Genomic DNA, 22,298 nt, shown 5'->3' with positions numbered 1-22,298 from the left:
TCATTCAATGGCTTTATTCCCAACATAGTATTAAACTGTACATTATTTGTGTGTTGTAGTTTCTCTAAAATAGAAGAGATAAGTTATAAGTAGTATAGGCGAAACTCAACAAAGCATTTAGCATCAGTATTACTTAAAAACAGTTTTTTCTTCAATTATTAACAGTCATTCTACATTTAGTAAACATTTACAGTTTTTAATTGCATTGGATCAGTCTCTTTTTGGCGTTTGAAGCGAACAGTACTGGGATCGAGTCCCAAAGTAAACATCAACTTTGAGATGCAGGTACACCCAGCTGATGAGTCCCAAATAGGACGAAACACACATCCTGGATTCCATTGCTAGCCATTATCCATTTATGATTTTTCATTGTTTACATTGTAATTCAAACATTTTGATTAGTTTTTTTCACTTTTTGGTGAAGTTTTGTTTTCTAAGCTGAATGATTTGATCATGAAGCTTTCATCGTTCTTCTGAACAATATCATCAGTATAAATTCCAGGTAGAAGTCTTTATTATTGAATGGTTTGAATAATTTTTCTGGTTAGCGTTTTTTTAGCGAGTTGGTTTTCGACGGGATGAGGTCGCTAACCCGATGCCCAACCCTCCTCCTTTACCCGGGCTTGGGACCGGCAGTAGCCCTCGGAGGAGCTACAGGCGGAGTTACCTTCTGAATGAGTACTTAATTATTCACCATGAATACAAAGATCAAATTTCATTTCATTGAAAGTTTGCTCATTAATTAACAGTTAAACAGTTAAGTGAATACATTTCATACTGTATGTTCTTTTCTCTTTTTGAACCTCTTTTCAGTACACCATATACTGTGACTATTACACAAAGTTCAGAACCAAGTGAAATAAGCCTCATTGTTCGAATGTTTGAATCAATTATAAAACAAATAAATGAGTAATATATATTGTTACTTACAAAATTCTTTGATAAATTCGTTTAACTATTATATGTCATAATTAATCTGCCATAATTATATTAATCATTTGTTATAACTTGTGCCCCCTGGATACCCTGTTGATGTATAATGTGACGATGCCGCCAATTAGAGAGCAGTGACCTATCGATCGGACCAATGATGCGTAAAACCGTAGGAGCAGTATACAGTAATTATCGGTTCTGCTTTCTGTCGAGCTCGGCCAGTTAAGTCCAGAATACCAGTCTGAGCCTCTGCGGTACGAATCATTTATTTCAAACATACTGGATTTATATAACAATCAAACTGACCACATCGTATCAAAAAATAGGAAAAAACATTTGTATAAGATTTAGCCAAATGTGGCTGTGAATGAGGGAGATAGTAATTGATAGACAGGGCATAACCCAAAAATGGTAAGTGGTATGATAATAGTTCATAGGTATATGCTTGTGAACTCGCCATTGTGTTACACAGCTCTATATAAGCTATTGATAATACCTTGCTGATAAAATCGTAACATATGGAATGGGATTCGAACCTAGGACCTATTGGTTGGAAATCAAGTGTTTTAATCATAAAGTCACTATTCCATCACTTATAGTTTGAGAAATGATGCTTTACCATAATGGAAAAGAAGACAAACCAAACATCATCTACAAAATAAATTGTGCCAACTGCGGCAATCATTAGGTTGGACAAAGAGGACGCCCTCTTCATCTTCGCTTGGATGAACATCAATTAGCAGTCAAATGCAATGGCATGTCTTCACTTATATCAATGCACGTGGACAACTGCGGACACACATTCGAGTGGGAAAATGTGGAGATTATGGATAGAGGCAATTCCGAAAACACCAGAGAATTTTTAGAAGCTTGGCACTCAGGTCAATTAGCACTAAACAAGCACATTGAAATCAATCCAATTTATCGACCAATCAGGAAAATTATGCAGAAACAGAGGAACAAATATCAAACCAATAGGAGATACAACCAAAATAAAGAAGAAAACAATGACAGATTTAAGGTCGACAAGAACCAATCAACATCGAGGTGTACAGGACAAGCTGTTAACCACATATGGAGAGATTCGAACATTTTACTTCTACCCGAAGTTTATGCTGATGATGTCGTTCAGAAGAACAATGAAAGCTCCATGACCAGACCATCCAACTCAGAGAACAAAACTCCATCAAAATCACCCATCTGAGCTACAAATCTCCACTATACTGAAGATTATTAAAAAATTTAAAGTGATTTGAATACTTAAAATTTCTACGGGATAGGAATGTTGATCCTACTCTCAACCCTTCTCCTTGACCCGGACTTAGGACCGACAGTAACCCTAGATGAGCTACTGATGGAGTTAATTGTAATACATTATTATTATATATTTTTCTTTCTAAACCTTAATCAATATAAATATATTTCATTGATTCAATGTTTCCTTTTTGTAGTACAATGAAGATTTCTGACTTGAAGAATGAGTTCACCGAACGAATACAACTATTGGAACAACGAGTTATGGGTATGTTTACATTTACAGAATGTTTGATATTATCATTAGGGGTTTGATTTGAATTTTAGTAGGGAATATTAGCGAATACTCTCCATGATCGTGATAATGATGATGTGTCAGCCAATACAAACTTAGCCTCTAATACTTCCACGTTGAATACCTTCAACTAATAAACGAAATTGGGATAACAATATGTTCAATGAAAACAATCATTATTTCATATGGATCAACATGTATTTCTGCTTATGATGATGATGATGATGATGATGATGATGATGATGATGATGATGATGATGATGATGATGATGATGATGATGATGATGATGATGATGATGATGATGATGATGATGATGATGATGATGATGATGATGATGATGATGATGATGATGATGATGATGATGATGATGATGATGATGATGATGATGATGATGATGATGATGATAGAAAACGATGTACGCATCAACCTAACCTATTTTCATCGCTCATTTATTTATTTATTTCTGATATTATTAAAAAATATTTGAAAAAAATAAAACGAATAATAATCATTACGATAATAATAATAATAATACATGTGAATATAAATAAACCCTTACCATTTGGTTGCTATTGGCAACGGATGAATTTATACTTCACCTATTGAGATAAACAAACGTGACTCGAAAATCAAATATTTAATTTAAGGGGGGGGAAATTCAAGTTAAATCTAAGTAAATCTATATGAAAAGAGAATGAATAGCTTAGTGGAACCTTTAAGGCTTGTCTAGATATAAATATGTGAATGGGGACATTAATATAGTTAACTATTTCACCAATAACTTACCATTTGATGGTTCTTAATAATAGTCAAATAGTAGTTGAGATGATAATCATCGAGTTCCACCCAAAAATTACATTAGTGAATTATATAATGTGTATACACTAATAATGATGTAAATGTAGTCGTGAAATGGGGGAAATCATTTAAGGAAACAAAAAATAATACCAGTATAAGTTATTTTTTGAATGAAGTGTATATACATGAAATAATGAAAAGAGAGAAGGGGGAATGACTTTGATAGACAGTGCATTATATTTATATATATAATGTATGTCTAAATAAAGAATCATCATTGAATTTTTTGAGACATTTAAGTAATTATAAGCAAAGATGGATAGTGGCTAGCAGGGGAATTCAGGATGTGCGTTTCGTCCTATTTGGGACTCGTCAGCTGAATGTATCTGAATCTCAGAGTTGATGTTCACTCTGGGACTCAAATTCAGTACCGTTCGCTTCAAACGCCATCGCGTTATTCACTTAGCTACTGAGTCATGATAGTCATTTGCTTGTGCAATGGGATGAAGTTTAAATTCATTTGGTGTTGTTTATTTGAATCTTCCCATTAATGTTTAGGACTGCAATTGATCAGTCTCTTATTGGCATATGTGAATACTGTGCGTATTGCCTCGAAACAGCCTTAATTCACAAGTATTCTAAGCAAAGATGAATAGTGGCTAGCAGTGGAATCCAGGACGCGCGTTTCGTCCGTGTCTCGGTGTAATGTGTTCTTTGTTCTTCCTCTTCTCCTTCGACCTTCAGGACTCCATGTGGAAGCTTATCTTGTGACGCAATCGGGTGATTTCCTCAATGTGTGTCCTATCCCCCTCCAGCGCTTCTTTCTTATTTGTTCCTCCACTGAAATCTGTTTAGTTCTCTCCTACAATAGGTTGTTGCTGATAGTGTCCGACAAACGGATCCAAAGTATCTTGCGCAGAAAACTGTTAATAAACACCTGTATCTTCTGGTTGATGGCTTTCGTAGTTCTCTAGGTTTCCGCCCCATAAAATAGAACTGTCTTGACATTTGTATTAAAAATTCTGACTTTAGTGTTGGTTGGCAACTGTTTTAGGTTCCAGATGTTCATTGATTGTAGATATGCTGCTCTTGCTTCGCTGATCCAAACAAAAATCTCCTTAGAATAAAATTCAGTCATTCTGATCAAGGAAGCAAGTTATCCCTTTTTGGTTTTAATACGACATAGTTTATTATATCACTCAGTTGTACTCCTAATGAGAACTGTATGGAGTGTTGAATAAGCATACTTATATATGAAGAACTATAACTAAACCCAACTGGTCTTTACGTCACTTTGATTATAACAGCCTACACAGTTTATTGTCATTTACTTGGACAATCATTAAAAAGGTGTGAAGATTGATGGATATCATTGAGATCTCGGATCTACTTAATTCAGATAACCATTTAAATCTCTAGAGCATTCGACATCTGTTTCATCTGAGTGCTGAACTCTTCAATATGACCCAATCCACAATGCAGTCATGAATCCTTACTGCTAAGGAGTCCCATACAAGTCCAATGCTTCCTGATGTTAACTGATTTACTAAATCAGATACCTTCATGGTCTCAATAAAATTAATATGTCTCCATGATAATCATATACTTTCATTTATTCTTTTCCTTTAGTTGAATCCGATCGTTATAATGATATAGATGTAATTAAAAAAGAACTTAAACAGTTAAAAATTCAAATTCATGAAAGAAAAACTGGTTTAACGAACATCGGGTAAATTACATAGCTCCATTATTGTTTGTGTATACTCCGGTTGTGTAAGTTTATCATGTTTATTATGGATATGTCCCTACAATACTCCTTCCACTGGACAGCTGAAACTTCAGTAACATCTACGATTATTGCAACCAATGTTACTGGTACTTTTATTATACAGTTAGCGGCAATTATTATAATATGCCTTAGTCTCAATCTGGATCAAGTGGTAAAGGTTCCTATTCCAGCAAACGTCTTTCTTCAGCATATATTACATCGAAGGACAACATCACGGTAGCCTGCACAAAGTCTACAAGTCATTTAATACTCGTAATTACAAATACAGCAACTTCTTAGTAGTTTCATTTGTTGTAGCCGCTTCATTGTCAAGTCTTCTCTAAAATTCTTTGTGAACCGATCGTAAATGATCATCAGGTACTGAAATCGGTGCCGTGACCTTGAAATCCCTCAAATGCTTCTGATTGACTCGTCAATAAATTATAGTCTCACCCCACCTACTTATAAGGGTTATTTAATTGTATGACGAATTAAGATTAGCATTTACAGTCGATGGTCAGGGTTAGGAATAAGATTTAATGTTTTCATCAAAAACTGACATCAGTTCAAGTGCCGAAATAGTATTTAGCCAAATGAGTGAATGAATTTCGCGCCAAAATCCAGGATCTCATATCTTAAATCTGATTGGTTCATCCATGAATAATAGTCTCACTGGCTTTTCATACAGTGTAATTACAATACGGTAGGAGCCAGCCAATCATAATCGAGAAAACGATGTTTGATTTTTTGCTCGATATTCAGTAATGAATATTCAACTGACAAAATATGAAAAGTCTTACAGAAATATCTTTTAATAACGTTCAAAATTTATCGTTGAGTTCATGAGTCAGTTAAAGCTAGAACACAGTGGAAAACCTGGAAGCACTGGATGGCCGTTTTGTCCCAGTATGAGACCACTCAAAAGCGCACACCCACGACCTCTCACTCAGGATTCGGACCCAAGGCTTTCTAGCAACGTTTCTATAGGAATAAGGTTAAAAGACCAATTTTAAGCCTTGAAAAACTAGTAGGTTTATCAAACCTTGTACAATGTTATAGATTTCATTTTTTCTCTAGTCAAATACTATTCAGTTATAGTGATCTTGTTATGACTGAAATTTGATCTTAAGAAATAAGCTCATTTCTGAAATCGCCTACCGTCTTCTTTACAGTCCTGATATTGGAAGCTAACTCAGTGATCGAAAGGTTAAGGGTTCACTGGCAGACCTAAATTTCACAAGTCATTCATTGGTGAGACCACGTTTTTATACTGATGAAGAGTCTCTTGCTTGGATGAAACATTTTTTCAGTGCTTCCTGTTATTATCTCAACTAAAGTAAACCTGTAATGATTGTTACCTCCTAATTAATACTTCCCAACATATAAATACACACCGATCTTCACGAAACATCAGAAAATTTAAAAATTTAACTATTCTATCCATTGGAATATTACGAATGTATTATTTTTACTGATAAAGACCTTGAGACATTTACTCACCGTAGGCAATGGAAGATAGTAGAGCAATTTCGTGGATTGGTTGAAGTTAGACATTAACAGCATTGAATGCCGGCTCATTAGTCTAGAGGTTAAGAGTTCACTCATGAGACCGACGGTTTCGGGTCCGAATCCTGAGTGCAGGATCGTGAGTGCGCGCTTCTGAGGAGTCACATACTAGAACGAAACGGCCATCCAGTTATTCCAAGTTTTCAATGGTGATCTAACATCGATCAATTCATAATCTCAATCATAAACTCAACAATCTCCAAAATTGCATACTGATCTTGACTATGTTTATTCATACACTTTGTATACCTATTCTTTTGATTATGCAGTGAACATGAACACGAGTGGGGACAATTGGATGTATTTGAGTACAAATTACAGAATATATCAGTAAGATCTGATAACTATACAGTAAACAGTTAATTTGCGAACTATTAATCAGTTGTCTCAATCTTGACTGTCCCTTCTGCAAATATCAATCCATCTTCTCTAATTTCATTGTTCATGAATTTTCATATCAATCGCGTTCCGTTTCCGTTCTTTCCTTATCGATCTTCTGATGAAATACATTCTATTGCCTGACCATCACCATATACTACTTATATAGATATAATTAACCCATAATACAATTATTATGATTTTGATTACATTTCAAACATTTATTTGAACTTCACAAACTAGAGTATGCTAAACATTTGTTAGCACTTATATTTGTACTAGTAATTATAACTTTAAGTTGCATTCAGCTGATCAGAAACAATGAACTAGACTGATGAATTCCTTTTATTCTGGAAACCTTGTTGTTCAACAATTTTACCATTATCAAAATGTTCATTTATTGATTTCTAATAATCAATATCTCGCGCGCCAGACTGGTAGGTCCTGGTTTCGAATCTTGCGAGGTGGGATTGTGGATGAACACTGCTGAGGAGTCCCACAATAAGACGAAACGGCCGTCCAGTGCTTCCAGGTTTTCTATGGTGGTCTAGCTTCAATTGACTAAAAATCTCCACAAACAACCCCCTTATCCAGTTACTAATTATTGTTTTTTTATATTATTCAAAAATATAATTTTCAGTTCAGAACGTACATATTTAGGGAATATACGATTAAGTAATGATGGTGTCAAAATTTTGGAATTACAGAATTTACCCATTTTTGAAAAGGTTAGTTACAATAATTTTATTTTATAATCTGAATAGTAATAACTTAACTTACTTACTTACTTACGCCTGTTACCCCTCGTGGAGGAGCATGTGCCGCACACCAGCATTCTCCATCCAACTCTGTCCTGGGCAATCCTTTCCAGTTCTTTACAGTTAAAATTCATCTTTTTCATATCTGCTTCCATTTCCCAAAAATAATGTGTTCTTCGGTCTTCCTTTCTTTCGCTTCCCTTCCGGATTCCAAGTTAGCGCTTGCCTCGTGATGCAGTTTGGTGATTTCTTTAATATATGTCCGACCCGTAGAAAAACTAACTCGCTAAAAAACGTTAACCAGAAAAAAAAATAAAATAACTGAACTACCGATCACGTATTCTGTTTAAAGCATTTTCATATATATTGATTAAACTTTCGGATGATACTGCTCACAAATGAATTTCAGCTTAGATATTACTGAAAACCAAGGAGCATCAAAGATCTGTTTCGTCCTTGCATAGGGCTCCTCAGAGATGTACTCCACTTGAGGCCTAAAGATCCTGGATTTAATTATGATTATTTCTTGATGTAAACTATGAAACGTTTTTATCACTAAACATAACGGACTATTTCCTGAAGTTTTTTTCTTAAGGGTACTGATTTAATCTCCTCATATTGAAAACTAGTAAATCTTCATCAAGTTTTCAATTTGGATTATGATAGTCCATAACCGGATTGAACGCAGAAAATTCAGGTCTTCTAACAAACGCTTAGCTTTTAGAATTAATGAGTTGGAGTTGATTAGCATAAGTCTACCATTAATCATCCAAAGACATTGGTGACAACTGCCTCACTTCCAACATGCCGCGCACGTGAAATTTGCTGATGGATTCCATACTAGGACGAAACAGCTTTCCAGTGTTCCTTAGTTTCCAGTGAAACTCAAATAGAATCACACTGTGACAAATCATACCTATTTATTACTTATGTCTATAACACAGTTTAGGAGATTCATTACAATATTAGATAAACTCTGAAGGTCCTTTATTAGCCCTGTATCTAACTTCAGTCAGATCATATGATGATTGTTATTGAAATAAACTCACTGACAACCCTCGTATATCATTATCGACTTAATTCACGTTAAAGAATAACGCACTAAAATAATTCAAATACGAGAATGAACTTTTAATACGTATATTTCATGCCCTCGTTGATCCAGACAGACGATCAGAGTAACGAAGTGAACAAAGCGAAAAAGAGAGAGAGAAGCGAAGTGGATGTCGTTGAAAAAATGGAAGGCGAAGCGATACGAAGGCGAGTTAGCCAACTCTATTTGACTAAGCGTAACTCAACATTTATAGTCTGACCAAAAATAAGTTACGGACACGTAATGAATAGGGCAAGCAATTTATACTCACACGATCAAACGAAAACAGTCAAGGTTAATAAGTGAATCACCAACAAGGTCAAAATGTGGTTTGAGACGAATCTACAAATCGATCTATCCAGAAGCTAGAATGACCTATATGGGTTTAACATAGTACCAGCCACCACAGTCCAAACAATTAATACAGATTTAAAATGTATGAATTTAGCTAAAATAATACATGAATTTGAATAGCATGAATCTATTCTCTCTATTCCATCAAATCTCATTACTAAACGTTAAATTAAGCTCAGTGAGATATCCCATCACTTTAACTAGTTGCCCATTTTTACATGATCACTAGAAGTTGGTCAACATTGAGTTTTTACCAATACAACATAGTTCACGGACCAGCTATTTATTAATGCAATTGAATAGGTCATGGAGGAAGTTGTTAATGCTTTAAGTAGTTTACTGTTAAGTAATGAAGATAGTTTTAGAATCCTTCTAAGATTATGGCCAATGAACACAATACGCCGGGAAATAGAAGCAGATATGAAGAGGATGAATGTTAACTGGAAAGAACTTGAAAGGATTGCCCAAGACAGGGTTGGATGGAGAATGCTGGTGTGCGGCCTATGCTCCTCCACGAGGGCTAACAGGCGTAAGTAAGTAAGTCTAAGATTATCATATGCGCAGCGTTGGCTAGTGTCAACTATCACGAAAATGTTATTCAGAGCTTTCAGTAGACTATCTTTACCTAGTTAACACCAAACTATACTATGATTTTAAAACATGTGGTCAGTGATCTGGCCACATCGTGACAGTAACTATACATAATCCACTAACATAACAGATAATGTAAATAAATCCGAATAAAACAAGTTATTGACACTTTTAAGGAACCATGTAAGTGTCTATCCATTGTAGCTTACACAAAACATTCTAGAAAGATCCAAAAAAACACTAAGGCTACAAATATCTTGACCCGTTAGATTAACATCATATACAGGCCTACACACAAAGTTATGTAAATAGATAAGTAGTAATTATATAATTATAGCAAATTTATTTCTAATAAATGAAGTAGTTAACTAGGTGGTGGAAACAATCATCAGAATAAAGATTCATTGTTTTAGTATAAGATTAAATATCGACTATTTTTAAAGGCATAAATAGCATTTAATTATTTTTCTAATGACCACTATGTAACCGAATATCAATTTATCAAACTGTGTTCATTTCATTAACGTTTTCTTACTTGTATCAGTCGTGGAATCCACTTAGCAACGAAAAAGTGAATATATTGTGCAATTGTTCGTTCTGCATGACTTTATGACGACGAAATATATCATTAAAAAAAAAAACAGAAGATATTCAGATTTTACTATTATTCGGTGATGGGTATCTGGGTACCAGGAAGTTACTAACTATTGATTTGAGTCATATTAATAAGTATCGATTACCTGATCGAAGCCCACGTGATAACTATTTTCAGCTGACAATCAGTTCCAATGATTTAGATGAATTCACTCTCTTTCTTCAGATTCGGATTTTTTAAAATTATTTCACCTCTTTTATTCTGCGTACTCATTCATTCTTATCGAATCATATACTTCATTCATCGTAATTCTTTTTTATTATCTGTGATACTCCTACTACTTCATTTTCCTTAGTATTAGTACTAATGTTATATCTTGTGGTCGAGTGAATGCCCTGTTAATGTATAATGTGACGATGCCGCCAATAAGAGAGCAGTGACCTATTGATCGCGCCAATGACGCGCGAAACCGTACGAGCAGTTTAAAGTACTTATCGGTCCTGCTTTCTACCTAGCCCAGCCAGCTAAGTACAGAACACCAGTCTCACCGTCTGTGGTACGAATCATTTATTTCAAACATACTGGGTTTATATACCAACCAGACAGACCACATGGTACGATAAAATAGGAAACAACATTTGTACAAGATTTAGCCAAATGTGGCTGTCAATAGGCGAAACAGTAATTAATTGACTGGGGACAACTCAGGAATGGTAAATCGTACAGTAATAGTCTGTGAGTCAAAATAAAGCCCATAATAAGATAGACATGAATATGAATAGTTTAGTTATTTAACCATTATACGATAAAAATATACGCATAGTATTGGTTCATAAATGGATCCCAAAGTTATCATTCATTGTTCTTATCGGGACACGACATCACTAACTAATATAACTTGTTAACTGAGTATATGTTTGTGAATTCGACATTGTGTCACACAGCTCTATATAAGCTATTGATAATACATGGCTGGTAAAATCGTAACAGATGGAATGGGATTCGAACCTAAAACCTACTGGTTGGAAATCAAGTGTTTTAATCATAAAGTCACTAGTTCATCACTCTTGGTTTGAAGGAACAGTAATTAATAGACTGAGGATAACTCAAGAGTGGTAAATCATATAATAATAGTCTATAGGTTAAAATAAAGCTTATACTAAGGGAGGCATGGATATGAATAGTTTATTTACTTAGCGATTATATGGTAAGAAATATATGCATAATATTGGTTCATAAATAGTCCTCAAAAGTTACCTTTCATAATTGTCTTCGTGATATAACACTTAAATAATTTCTTCTCATTGGGTCAATATCATATAACAACTCGAACTTATGCATCATTGTGACAGATTCTATATTCAGAAGAGGGTTTTGTGGAGATTTCAGTATTTTCCTAGTTGAAAGCATGAGCTAATCGAAGCTAGACCACCATGGAAAACCTGGAAGCGCTGGACGGCCGTCCAGTTGTCTAGATTCTATATTATTAATGATTACATAAATGTATCGTATGAAAATACTTTAGTTCCTAACATATCCCAGCTATGAATGTTTTCTTGATATTATCATTATTATTGAACTATATTGTAATATCCAACCCCTTTATGATTATTTTTTTTAACTCTTTTTTGGTTTAGTATACATTAACACAATCAACTATTGATTTTTTGAAAAAACCAACATTTGATATTTGGCATTGGGAACCGAATGAAGTAAGAATAGTGTATATAATATATATGTATATTATGTCTAAATATTGTATGTTAAGTGAATGTCTAGGTGTAAGCCAATCAGGATTAAGGCTCTTAGTCAACCAATCGGAAAAGAAATTATGAATAAGTGACCTATAATAATGCTAGAGCAACACAGTTTAGTCATTGAGATAATGATTAAGAGTTGAAACGTGGATTTTAGGATGATTATTATTTAAGATTGAGATTGAATTTTATGGTTCACTTATGTTCAACCTCAATCTTAAGTACTACATCTCAATCTTAACCCTAGGCTTAAGTGCAAGCCAATTAGGAACAAGTCTCTTAGCCAATCAAAAAAGAAATTATAATAATAAATGACTTATAACAATAGAGCAACACAGTTCAGTCATTGAGATAATGATTAAGAGTTGAAAAGTAGATTTTAGGATTGGATTTTGAAGTTCACCTATGTTCACCCTAAATCCTAAGTACTACATCTCAATCTTAACTCTAAGCTTAGTTCTAAATTCTAAACTCTATATTCTAAGCCACATGTATCTTGTGTTATTTTTGTCATTAAAACCAATTATTTACTTTTAATAGACTGTTGTAATTTTAAGTCCGGTTTTTTATTACGTGAATTATTCACCAATTGAAATACGACTTTTCCAATCTTAAAACTGTGCCAAACCAATGACGTTCGACCAGTATGAGTAGCTTACAGTCCTTATCCTAGCACTTCCAGTTGAGTTCAGAATACCAATAACAACTTCACTATACGAATCATTCATTTCAAGCAAACTTAGTTTATATACCAGACAAAACATACCGCATAACACCGTAAATTGGAAAATAATATTTTGTACAAGATCAGGCCAAATGTGGCTGTGAATATGGGAGACAATAATCAATAAACTGAACATAATTTAGAAACAGTAATTCGTATGATAATAATCCATAAGTCAAAATGAAGCTTATAATAAGATGAATATAGATATATATAATCTAGTTGCTAAACAGTTATATAATAGGAATATATATATAGAATGATAGTCTATTAAGAGATCTGAGAAGTTATCCATACTTTAATCTTCACTAGGATATATCATAGACAACATTTTATTTTGATATACCCTCAGTGACTTTGATAAAATTTGATCTTTACTGATCAATGATTAGAAGAGAATATGGACACTGAAATAACATTCATCGAAATTATAAGATTACGTAATAACAAGGAAGTGTTCAGATAATTGGACGGTGAAGCGAATATTAGAAAAAATTATAAGTAAATAATTGATAGGGGGGGGTGAAGAAAAATAAACGAAGAAAGTGTATGGAAAATAAAATGATTTATTAAGGCCAAGGAAGAGATAAGAGTGTTACAAATTTCTTATGAACACAAAAAGACTTGGATTGTTGGATTGAATTCTTATAGCTTCTGCTATGTGTAAGAGAAGAGATCAAACCCCATAAGGAAAATTAGTCGAAATACGATAAATAACTTTTTAATGACTTATTTCTATCAACTATATGACCGCTATTGTTTATATATATATCAGAATTACTTCATTCTGTTTAGAATTGTAAAAAAAAATTAAATGAGTATTCAATGGTAGAAAAAATCATTCTGTTTGAATAAATGATTGTCAACTGGATCATGATCCATGTGATCCATGGATCATGATCCCTGTTACTATATTTTAATGCCATGTCAACTTATCAACAAACACTTTGAGAGGATTCATATTCTCAGTTTATTGTTTAAGTTAATAGTTTGTAAATATATATTCTTGTCATTTCTAGAGGGTAAACTTCATTATAAACTAATGAAGATACCACCAGTATTGTAATTTGACAACTATTAACCAGTAACACCTTTTATACTCGAATCGTCCCCCACTTAGTTAAAATCAGAAGTCAGATGCGAAGAGGTTGGAAAGATATATTTGATGCGTTATCAATATATCGAGAAGCGGTTGCTCTAATCTGGCTAGTGAACGTAGAAGATGTTTCCCACGCCGAGCTATAACTTGATCTGGTGCGGATTCATGACCGAATGCCTTCAGTTAAACAGTTCCACTTAAACTAATGTGGTCAGCATCCAATGTCAAACACTTAGGAAGCTATTGATTTTGATTTACAGCTACACTGACATGAAATGTATTCAATGATGTCTTTCTATTCAAGAATCTAATAAGCTGAAAGACGAAACTGTTACTAACTTGAATCATCACAAATGAAAAATATAAATCATTTGAATCCTCATCTAGTGAATTGAGAGGAAAAAGCTTAACTTGACTTTTGATGGATATGTGTAATACCCAGAAGTCACTTCTCACTCCTTAGGTTCGAACAAGAATGATATCAGTATCAATCACTTTTTGTTACCAATAATTCTCCGGTACGAGATGACAATATCTTTATACTGCGTTAATTACTAAGGTTATTCAAATCATGAACGAAGCAAATCTTGTCCAACTGGTGAAATTCAGTTGTGTTAGTTGAGTGACTCTTGTTTCAACGTTTACAAAACATATAAACATAACTTGTGCCCATATATATACGCTATACTATCGAGTTAAGTCAATTGGGAAGTGAAAATGTTTCGATTTAACGGCTATCTGTATACCAATTTATATCTTTCGAATTAATAATGTAATTACGGACTAAGTTATGATGTATAATTCAATATTATTACAACTTTAATCGTCATATTTAGATTATACTGAACTCCAATCATGAGAGACGTTATGAGTCCTTTGGTATATTTATACTACTTACAAACGAGTAAGTAGACTAACGAGTTAAATAAGGTATCTGTCCGTGAAGTATTCATGATTGATCTTTCAACTTCGAAATTGAAGTAGAACAAATAAAACCAATAATTCCAAATATTACAGGTTCCTACTATCAGTTTCTAGGTAGTACATCAATTCAAATGATAAGACTATATTTTCTATGCAACAATAGGGTAAAAGTATAGTGACCTTAGGAAAATTCGGCTACCTTGTAGGAATGAAACAGGGTCACAAAATGGCATAAAGAATTGGAATTATTACAGGCACACCTTGCCGACGAGTGCCAAGTAGCAAGAAACCTGGGTCCAGGGTTTTTCTGTTGACCACCTCCAACCACCATCTTATCTCAACATAGTGCACGCAGTGTCGAGACACCTAGATTAGCGGCCACATTGCAACTTGATCGATAGCATTCGATCAGCAATAAGACGGACTTGACACGCATGACATTGATCACCACCCAGTGATCAATCAATTGTGAATTGGAATTATTAGTTAAAGTTAAAACTTAGGGACAGTTGTTAAATTGTGTGTATTCATCCCGAACTCACATCAACTATTTTGATGAAGTACTATTTAGTCATTTGAATGGATGAATATTGAACCAAGATCCAAAACTTTTAATCCTAAATCTGACTGGCTAGCCCATTCATTATCGTTCCATCATTTAACTAAATTATTTCCAAGTTTAGCATCCTTTCACTATCAGATAACATAGATTTATAACATAAACGTTTTACATACTTCAAAGCATCAGTCAATTGAAGCTAGACCACCCAGAGAAACCTGGAAGCACTGGATGGCCGTTTCGTCCTATTGTGGGACTCCTCAGCGCTAGAGTACTTAAGTGATAGACTACTGAGCTGGCATCCGATGGTGTTAGTGTCCTGGGTTCTAATCTCACGAGTCGAAATCGTGGATGCGCACTGTTGAGGAGTCCTATAATAGGACGAAACGGACGTTCAGTTCTTCCAGGTTTTCCATGGTGGTCTAGCTCCAATTGACTCACGTTTTCAACTGTGAAAATACTAAATCTCCACAAAACCCCTTCTGATAATTAATAAACGTTTTTGCCCCAAATCTAACTTCATCTATAGAATTATAAGCATTAAACAGTGGATAGTAGAGTTTAGAACTTAGTTTGATTATTCAATGTTTATCTCGTTTGATCCTTGTTTTTTTTCAAAGATGTTAGCTCTACTGGAACACATGTATAACGAATTAGGTGTAGTATCAGAATTCAATATTAATCCATTAACATTGAAACGTTGGTTGGTAAGTTCTATTTGATTAAAATTAACTAAGTAGTATGATAATTTACTTAGTATTGTTTGTTTGGATCTTCTCATTGGTGCTTAGAACTGAAACTGGTCAGTCTCCTATGGCTATATGTGCCTCGATAAAGCCTAAATTCACAAGCATGGTAAGCAAAGATGGATAGTGACCAGCAGTAAAATCCAGTTTGACGCGCGTTTCGTCCCATTTAGGACTCGTCAGCTGGATGTACCTGCATCTCGGAGTTGATGTTCACTCTAGGACTCGAACCCAGTACCTTTCGCTTTAAACGCCATCGTGTTATCCACTCGTCCACTGAGTCCTGATAGATTAGCAGTATGATGACTAAAACGTTTTTAGGAAATCCTCCAAAGAAGCTTATTCAGTAGAAAAAGACCTCAAAACTTACGTATAAAAGACAATTCATGTTGAAAATAATGACCAAAGATCAAACAGATATTTTGTTCTGACTTTTTGTATCCTCAGAGGCAACCCGACGGAGGACATACAGGACTGCTAGCTAACATTATAATGTAGTGGTTTGACTTCGATATGATTTCTTAGGTTTTTTTTATCAATCACCCTGATACCTATTATTAAACAAATCCTAGAAGTGTATGAATTCAGAAGGCATTGCGAATCGGCAAATGTAGTTTATTATTGGTTAGCACGGATAACAACGTTACAAGCACATCGGGCAAATATGAGGAGAGAGGCCGATGTTTGAGAGTGAGCAAATACAGGGACGCATTTATAGTCAGATCGAATTGAGGCGGGGCAAAGTAAAGCAGGGCGAAGACAATTAATAAGGTTCAAGCATACATGTTTACATAGACATGGTGGTGATCATAATAATACATAGGAATAAATAAATTGTTACTGTTCAAATAATACTGTCTGCTAAGTAAGTCAATTGAAGGGATCGACAAAACTACCCGTAGGCAGAATTAATTGTAGGAGGGTTGATATAATACTTTCAAACAACTGGATTCTAAGTCAGTAAGTACAATGGTTTCTGTGGGATATGAAGATCCTAGCCTAGGTCCCATGTTATTTCGTGTTCGGAAAGTTTCAAATTCAAAACATGTATTCCGTCTCACTTCGAACTCGTAGGATGGTTGTACCTGCAGTTGTTGAATACTTCCTGGTCTCAGAGATGATTCTCTTTTCGATGTCATTCAATTATTGAGAATAGCTTTATAGTGCGGTATTCTTGATAGATTATCCCATTCAACAACAATCTGTCAAATTTATGAGATTATTCCACCTCATAGATAACAACAAATTAAGTACAACGATTGTATTATAAAAATTTGAGATAATCTACTTTGTAATTTCACTTCATATACAATTAAAACATAGGGTAGTGTAGTGTCAACCATTTAGAAAAATTTAAATATACAACTTTGTCATTTTCGGGAGAAAGTTTCATTTTGAGGAAGACGATGACACAGATGAAAACTAGACCACGTTCCTCACTGGTCACAGCTTCAGCAATATCGAAAGTAAGACAGTTATCACCGATAAAACTTAATGATATTCGGGAACTAAGGTTAAGGTAAAGGGTATGAAAGTTTCAATTCAAATCTAGTTGCTCATTCATGTTTTCAATGACTTCAAGGTCAACTGGAATAGATTTAATCCAATACTCAACTGAACACTTACTCCGTTGGAGAACAAAAACAATACTCGACAACTTTCTAGTTTGTCGGCGGTTCCTCTCCATATATCACTACACGATAAAAAAAAGACATGAAAGTCTTGGTCCTGAATACTTTTCAAAATATTTCCACATTTATGTGATCAATTCAAGATGCCAAAGTATTCTGTACATCAATTTCAAATTATTACTACTAACACTCATTTAAAGTAGTTTGAAAGATTCAGTAGAAAATTGATCAAACGATCTTAATTTTTGCATAGTTGAAAGCATGTGTCAATTGAAGCTAGACAACCATGGAAAACCTGGAAGCACTGGACATCCATTTCTTCCTATTGTGGGACTCTTCAGCACCAGAACACTTAACCGATAGACCACTGAGCCGGCATCCGATGATGTTAATGTCTTGGGTTCGGGTCTCGCGAGGCGAGATCGTGGATACGCACTGCTGAGGAGACCCACAATAAGACGAAACAGCCATCCAGTGCTTTCAGGTTTTCCCTAATGGTCTAGCTTCAATTGACTCATGATTTCAACTATGAAAATACTTAAATCTCCATCAAAACCCCTACTCATTTTAATTTTTCACAAGGAATCAATTACTTATCCCAATTTTTGTTTTCTAATTCGATTTGAAATTCTTTTCATATTCCTACCATATTTTTTTCTTTATGGACTAATCTCAATTCTTCATTTTCAGTTATCTATACAAGCAAATTATCGTAATAATCCATTTCATAATTTTCGACATTGTTTTTGTGTTGCACAAATGATGTATGGAATATTATATCTATGTGGATTGAATAATGATTTTTCACGTGAAGAATTAGGCATCCTATTGACAGCCGCCGTATGTCATGATTTAGATCATCCAGGATATAGTAACTCGTAAGAATTGAGGAAGTTTTTTTATTGTCGTTTTGTAATAATTTTGATTTCTATTTGAAGTAGCTTGTTGAGCGAGACTATAATATATGGACGAGTCAATCAGAAGCGTTTGAGATATTTCAAGGTTACGGAGCCGATTTTAGTACCTGATTCTCATGTACGATCGGTTCACGGAGAATTTTAGAGAAGACTTGACAGTTAAGCGGCTACAACAAATGAAACTACTAAGAAGTTGTTGTATTTATAATTACGAGTATTAATTGATTTGTAGACTTTGTGCAGACTACCGTGATGTTGTCCTTCGATGTAATATGTGTTGAAGGAAGACGTTTGCTGGAATAGGAACCTTTACCACTCGATCTAGATTGAGACTAAGGCATATTATAATGATTGCAGCCAACTGTATAATAAAAGTACCAGTAACATTGGTTGCAATAATCGTAGATATTACTGAAGCTTCGGCCGTTCAGTGGTATAAGTATTGTAGGGACATATCCATAATAAAAATGCTAAACTTATGCAACCGGAGTACAAACAAACAATAATGAAGCTATGTGGTCGAGGCTGAGAGGGTTTTTGTGACTTTATCATTGCTCCAGAGACCGACTATTATGAAGCCATATGGATGAGTTCCTCTACCTTATGAATTACGATTTTAGAACCTTTGAACCTCTTTCTAACCTTGACAAGTTTTTGAACCATATAAAAGAAGTGTATCCACTTTAATTATTTTGTTTTGCAGAATATATTTTTACTCTATGCTGACTGTTTACTGATTGGCTAACATTTCTCAAGGTCACTTAAGATTCGTTCAAAGGTCGTCCATAAATTATAGTCTCGCCGCTTGTTAATTGATAACATCTGAGAGTCGAATGAAATCTTGGATTTGTTAACCATGTTTAAATATTGATACATATATGATACAGCCGACTGTTGACCAATGTTATTATTAGTAGTCCCATCTCTAGATCTATGGCAAGATAATCTGAAAAGATCTAACATCTATGGGTAATCATCTTAGCCTACGCCTATCTGTTATATCGATTGCTTGAGTTCCCAGTTATTATATATGAGTGATAAGATCGCCAATTGGAGAGCAGTGATTTATCGATCAGAGCAATGATACACTAAATCGTATGAGCAGTCTTGAGTACTTATCAGTCCTGCTTTCTACCTAGACCAGCCAGTTAAGTCCAGAACACCAATAATAGTCTCTGCAATATAAATCATTATTCTCAAACATATTGAGTTTATATACCAAACAAAGTGACCGCATCGTACCATAAAATAGAAAATAACATTTGTACAAGATTTGGCCAAATGTGGCTGTGAATGTAAGGAACAGAAATCAATAAACTGAAGATAACTCAAGAATGGTAAATTGTATAATAATAGTCTATAGGTCAAAACAAAGCTCATAATAAAAGGGACACAAATATGAATAGTTTAGTTACTTGACAATTATACAATAGGAAATATATGCATCATATTGGTTCATAAATAGTCCTCAAAAGTTACCATTCATAATTCTCTTCGAGATACAACACTATCATCTTTAGGGTCACTCAGATAGTTGAGCTTAGAAATCTTCTGAGAAGATTCGAATGGGATTAAATAACTTGTTTCATGAATGACTTATTTGATCAGTATTGAAAATCATTTCAAAACGATGAGTTTACTCAAAATATAACAGTCTCTGATGATTTTCTTGCCAGATTCAACAGTTATGAACTTAGAAATAAGTAAATGAAAGAACATTATTTCATGGTATAAAGTTATGGAATCAAAGGTTTTATACAGAAAACTATCAGTGACCATATTTGGAACTGATGTATGAATGTGGAAGTAAAATATGATTGATTGTCAATAGTGGAAAAGGAGCCACAGTCTACGGACTATTAATTATGTGATTCTCTTTCCTCATATTGATTTCTACCATGGACTCACTCAGTGTGACTACTTGTAGTCATATTGAATAAAGTATTATCTAGCGTTAATCAGGTTCTCTATTCTGGGTCGTAAACCCTGTATCTGACATAAGTTGACCAGTATCTTTATCGTACTAACATATTATCATAACATACGTGAGAGTGAAAAAAAACATTTTTTCGACATCCTGACGAGTAGAAAAATTGTATTTCTGACGTTTGGTTTCTTAATGTAAGCCACTTTTTCAAAGTAAATAAACGTTTGAATTAACTTAACATAAGTTTAAATAGTTCCTCTGTACTATGTACACTTGTGTTAATTCTAACTTGGTTATTAATTCACTCTGAAGAAGTAGCTGACATTAAGTAACGAAATATCAGAAATGCAATATTTCTACTCATTGGGATATATCAAAAATGTATTTACATATCCGCTGACCAACGTCCACCTCACGACCTATCATTGTTGGTCGTGTGTGGTAACACGGCCACGAGGAGAGCCTCATTCACATGCTGTCAGGCGTGCATTTTGACCTGCATAGTAAAAGTCACAGGCTAGCCTGGTCCAGCCCGGGTATGTATTTATTATTCATTATATTCTGATTTTAATTGTTGGAATAACTAGAATACAGTATATTGTCATGTTTAGTTTTTGTTTTGTAATCCTCTTGACTGTAATTTACTGTTTACTAGAAGGAGTACATCAAGTATTGTATGTGAGTAGAAATAAAATATAAAAGATAAACGAATAACTCATTAAGATCTCCTGTTTAATCACAAAGTTATAGGAACCCAGGTTTACAAATCTAAGCTACATATTCGAATGAAGCTTATACAACCACTCTTGCTAGTTCGTGAAAGTGTATTGTTATTGCGTAACGCCACCACTCGATGAGTATTATTTGATTGTTGTACATGATATATATTAACAGTTGAACTCACGAGTCGATTTAAACTAGAACACTATTAAAAGCCTGAAAGCAATGGATGACCGTTTTATCTTAGTGTGAGACTCCTCAGTAGTGCGCATTCGCGATCATACAGGGAAAAATTGAACCCAAGACCTTTGGTTTCGAGCACGAACGCCTAACCTCTAGACCAGTGAGTCGGCATCTGACGGTGTTAACTTCTAGCTTCAATCGATCCATGATCTTGCTCAACTCTTCACCCAACACGAATCAGACTCTACTAGTCACGGCTTCTCGTGGATGCACACTATTAAGGAGTCTCATACTAAGACGATTAACCAATATATAACAACTAATGATTGTAGAACTTGGGAAATATCACAGATTTATAAGAACAAATTAAATACAAAGTAACTTGAACTGTGAAAATATAGGGGGGAAGAAGATGTTCACATCAAACTTCCTAGAACTTTTTGCATTGGAAAAATCTATTGGGTTATTAGATCAATCTTTTCTATTTTGAATGAATTGATCAGTTTGTTTGTTTTTTAAAGAGTAAATGTTTTTATTTCACTTAGTATTGTTTGTTTGAATCTTCCCATTGATGTGTTAGGACTGCAACTGGTCAGTCTCTTATTGGCATATGTGCATACTGTGCGTATTGCCTCGATATTGCCTTAATTCACAAGCATTATAAGCAAAGATGGATAGTGGCTAGCAGTGGAATCCAGTTAGACCCGCGTTTCGTCCTATTGGGACG

At 34.4% G+C, this 22,298-nt stretch overlaps 1 protein-coding gene across 1 annotated transcript in view; it reads left to right on the top strand.

The window, feature by feature from the left end:
• Smp_197150 (high-affinity cgmp-specific 3,5-cyclic phosphodiesterase, putative) overlaps nt 1–22,298 on the top strand; it is a gene marked incomplete at both ends in the record, with an annotated part of 35,802 nt that overhangs the window by 2,048 nt on the left and 11,456 nt on the right. The window contains 6 exons of the mRNA XM_018791835.1: nt 2,385–2,455; nt 4,911–5,010; nt 7,634–7,721; nt 12,022–12,096; nt 16,068–16,154; nt 18,515–18,702. Of these exons, the coding sequence (XP_018645057.1) occupies nt 2,385–2,455; nt 4,911–5,010; nt 7,634–7,721; nt 12,022–12,096; nt 16,068–16,154; nt 18,515–18,702 (609 nt within the window). The remainder of the gene's footprint in view (nt 1–2,384; nt 2,456–4,910; nt 5,011–7,633; nt 7,722–12,021; nt 12,097–16,067; nt 16,155–18,514; nt 18,703–22,298) is intronic.

This window comes from Schistosoma mansoni (assembly GCF_000237925.1).
Source record: "Schistosoma mansoni, WGS project CABG00000000 data, chromosome 1 unplaced supercontig 0071, strain Puerto Rico, whole genome shotgun sequence".
Classification (NCBI taxonomy): domain Eukaryota; kingdom Metazoa; phylum Platyhelminthes; class Trematoda; order Strigeidida; family Schistosomatidae; genus Schistosoma; species Schistosoma mansoni.
Note: the sequence above shows the minus strand (reverse complement) of the source record. Positions and strands in the feature narration are given on the sequence as shown.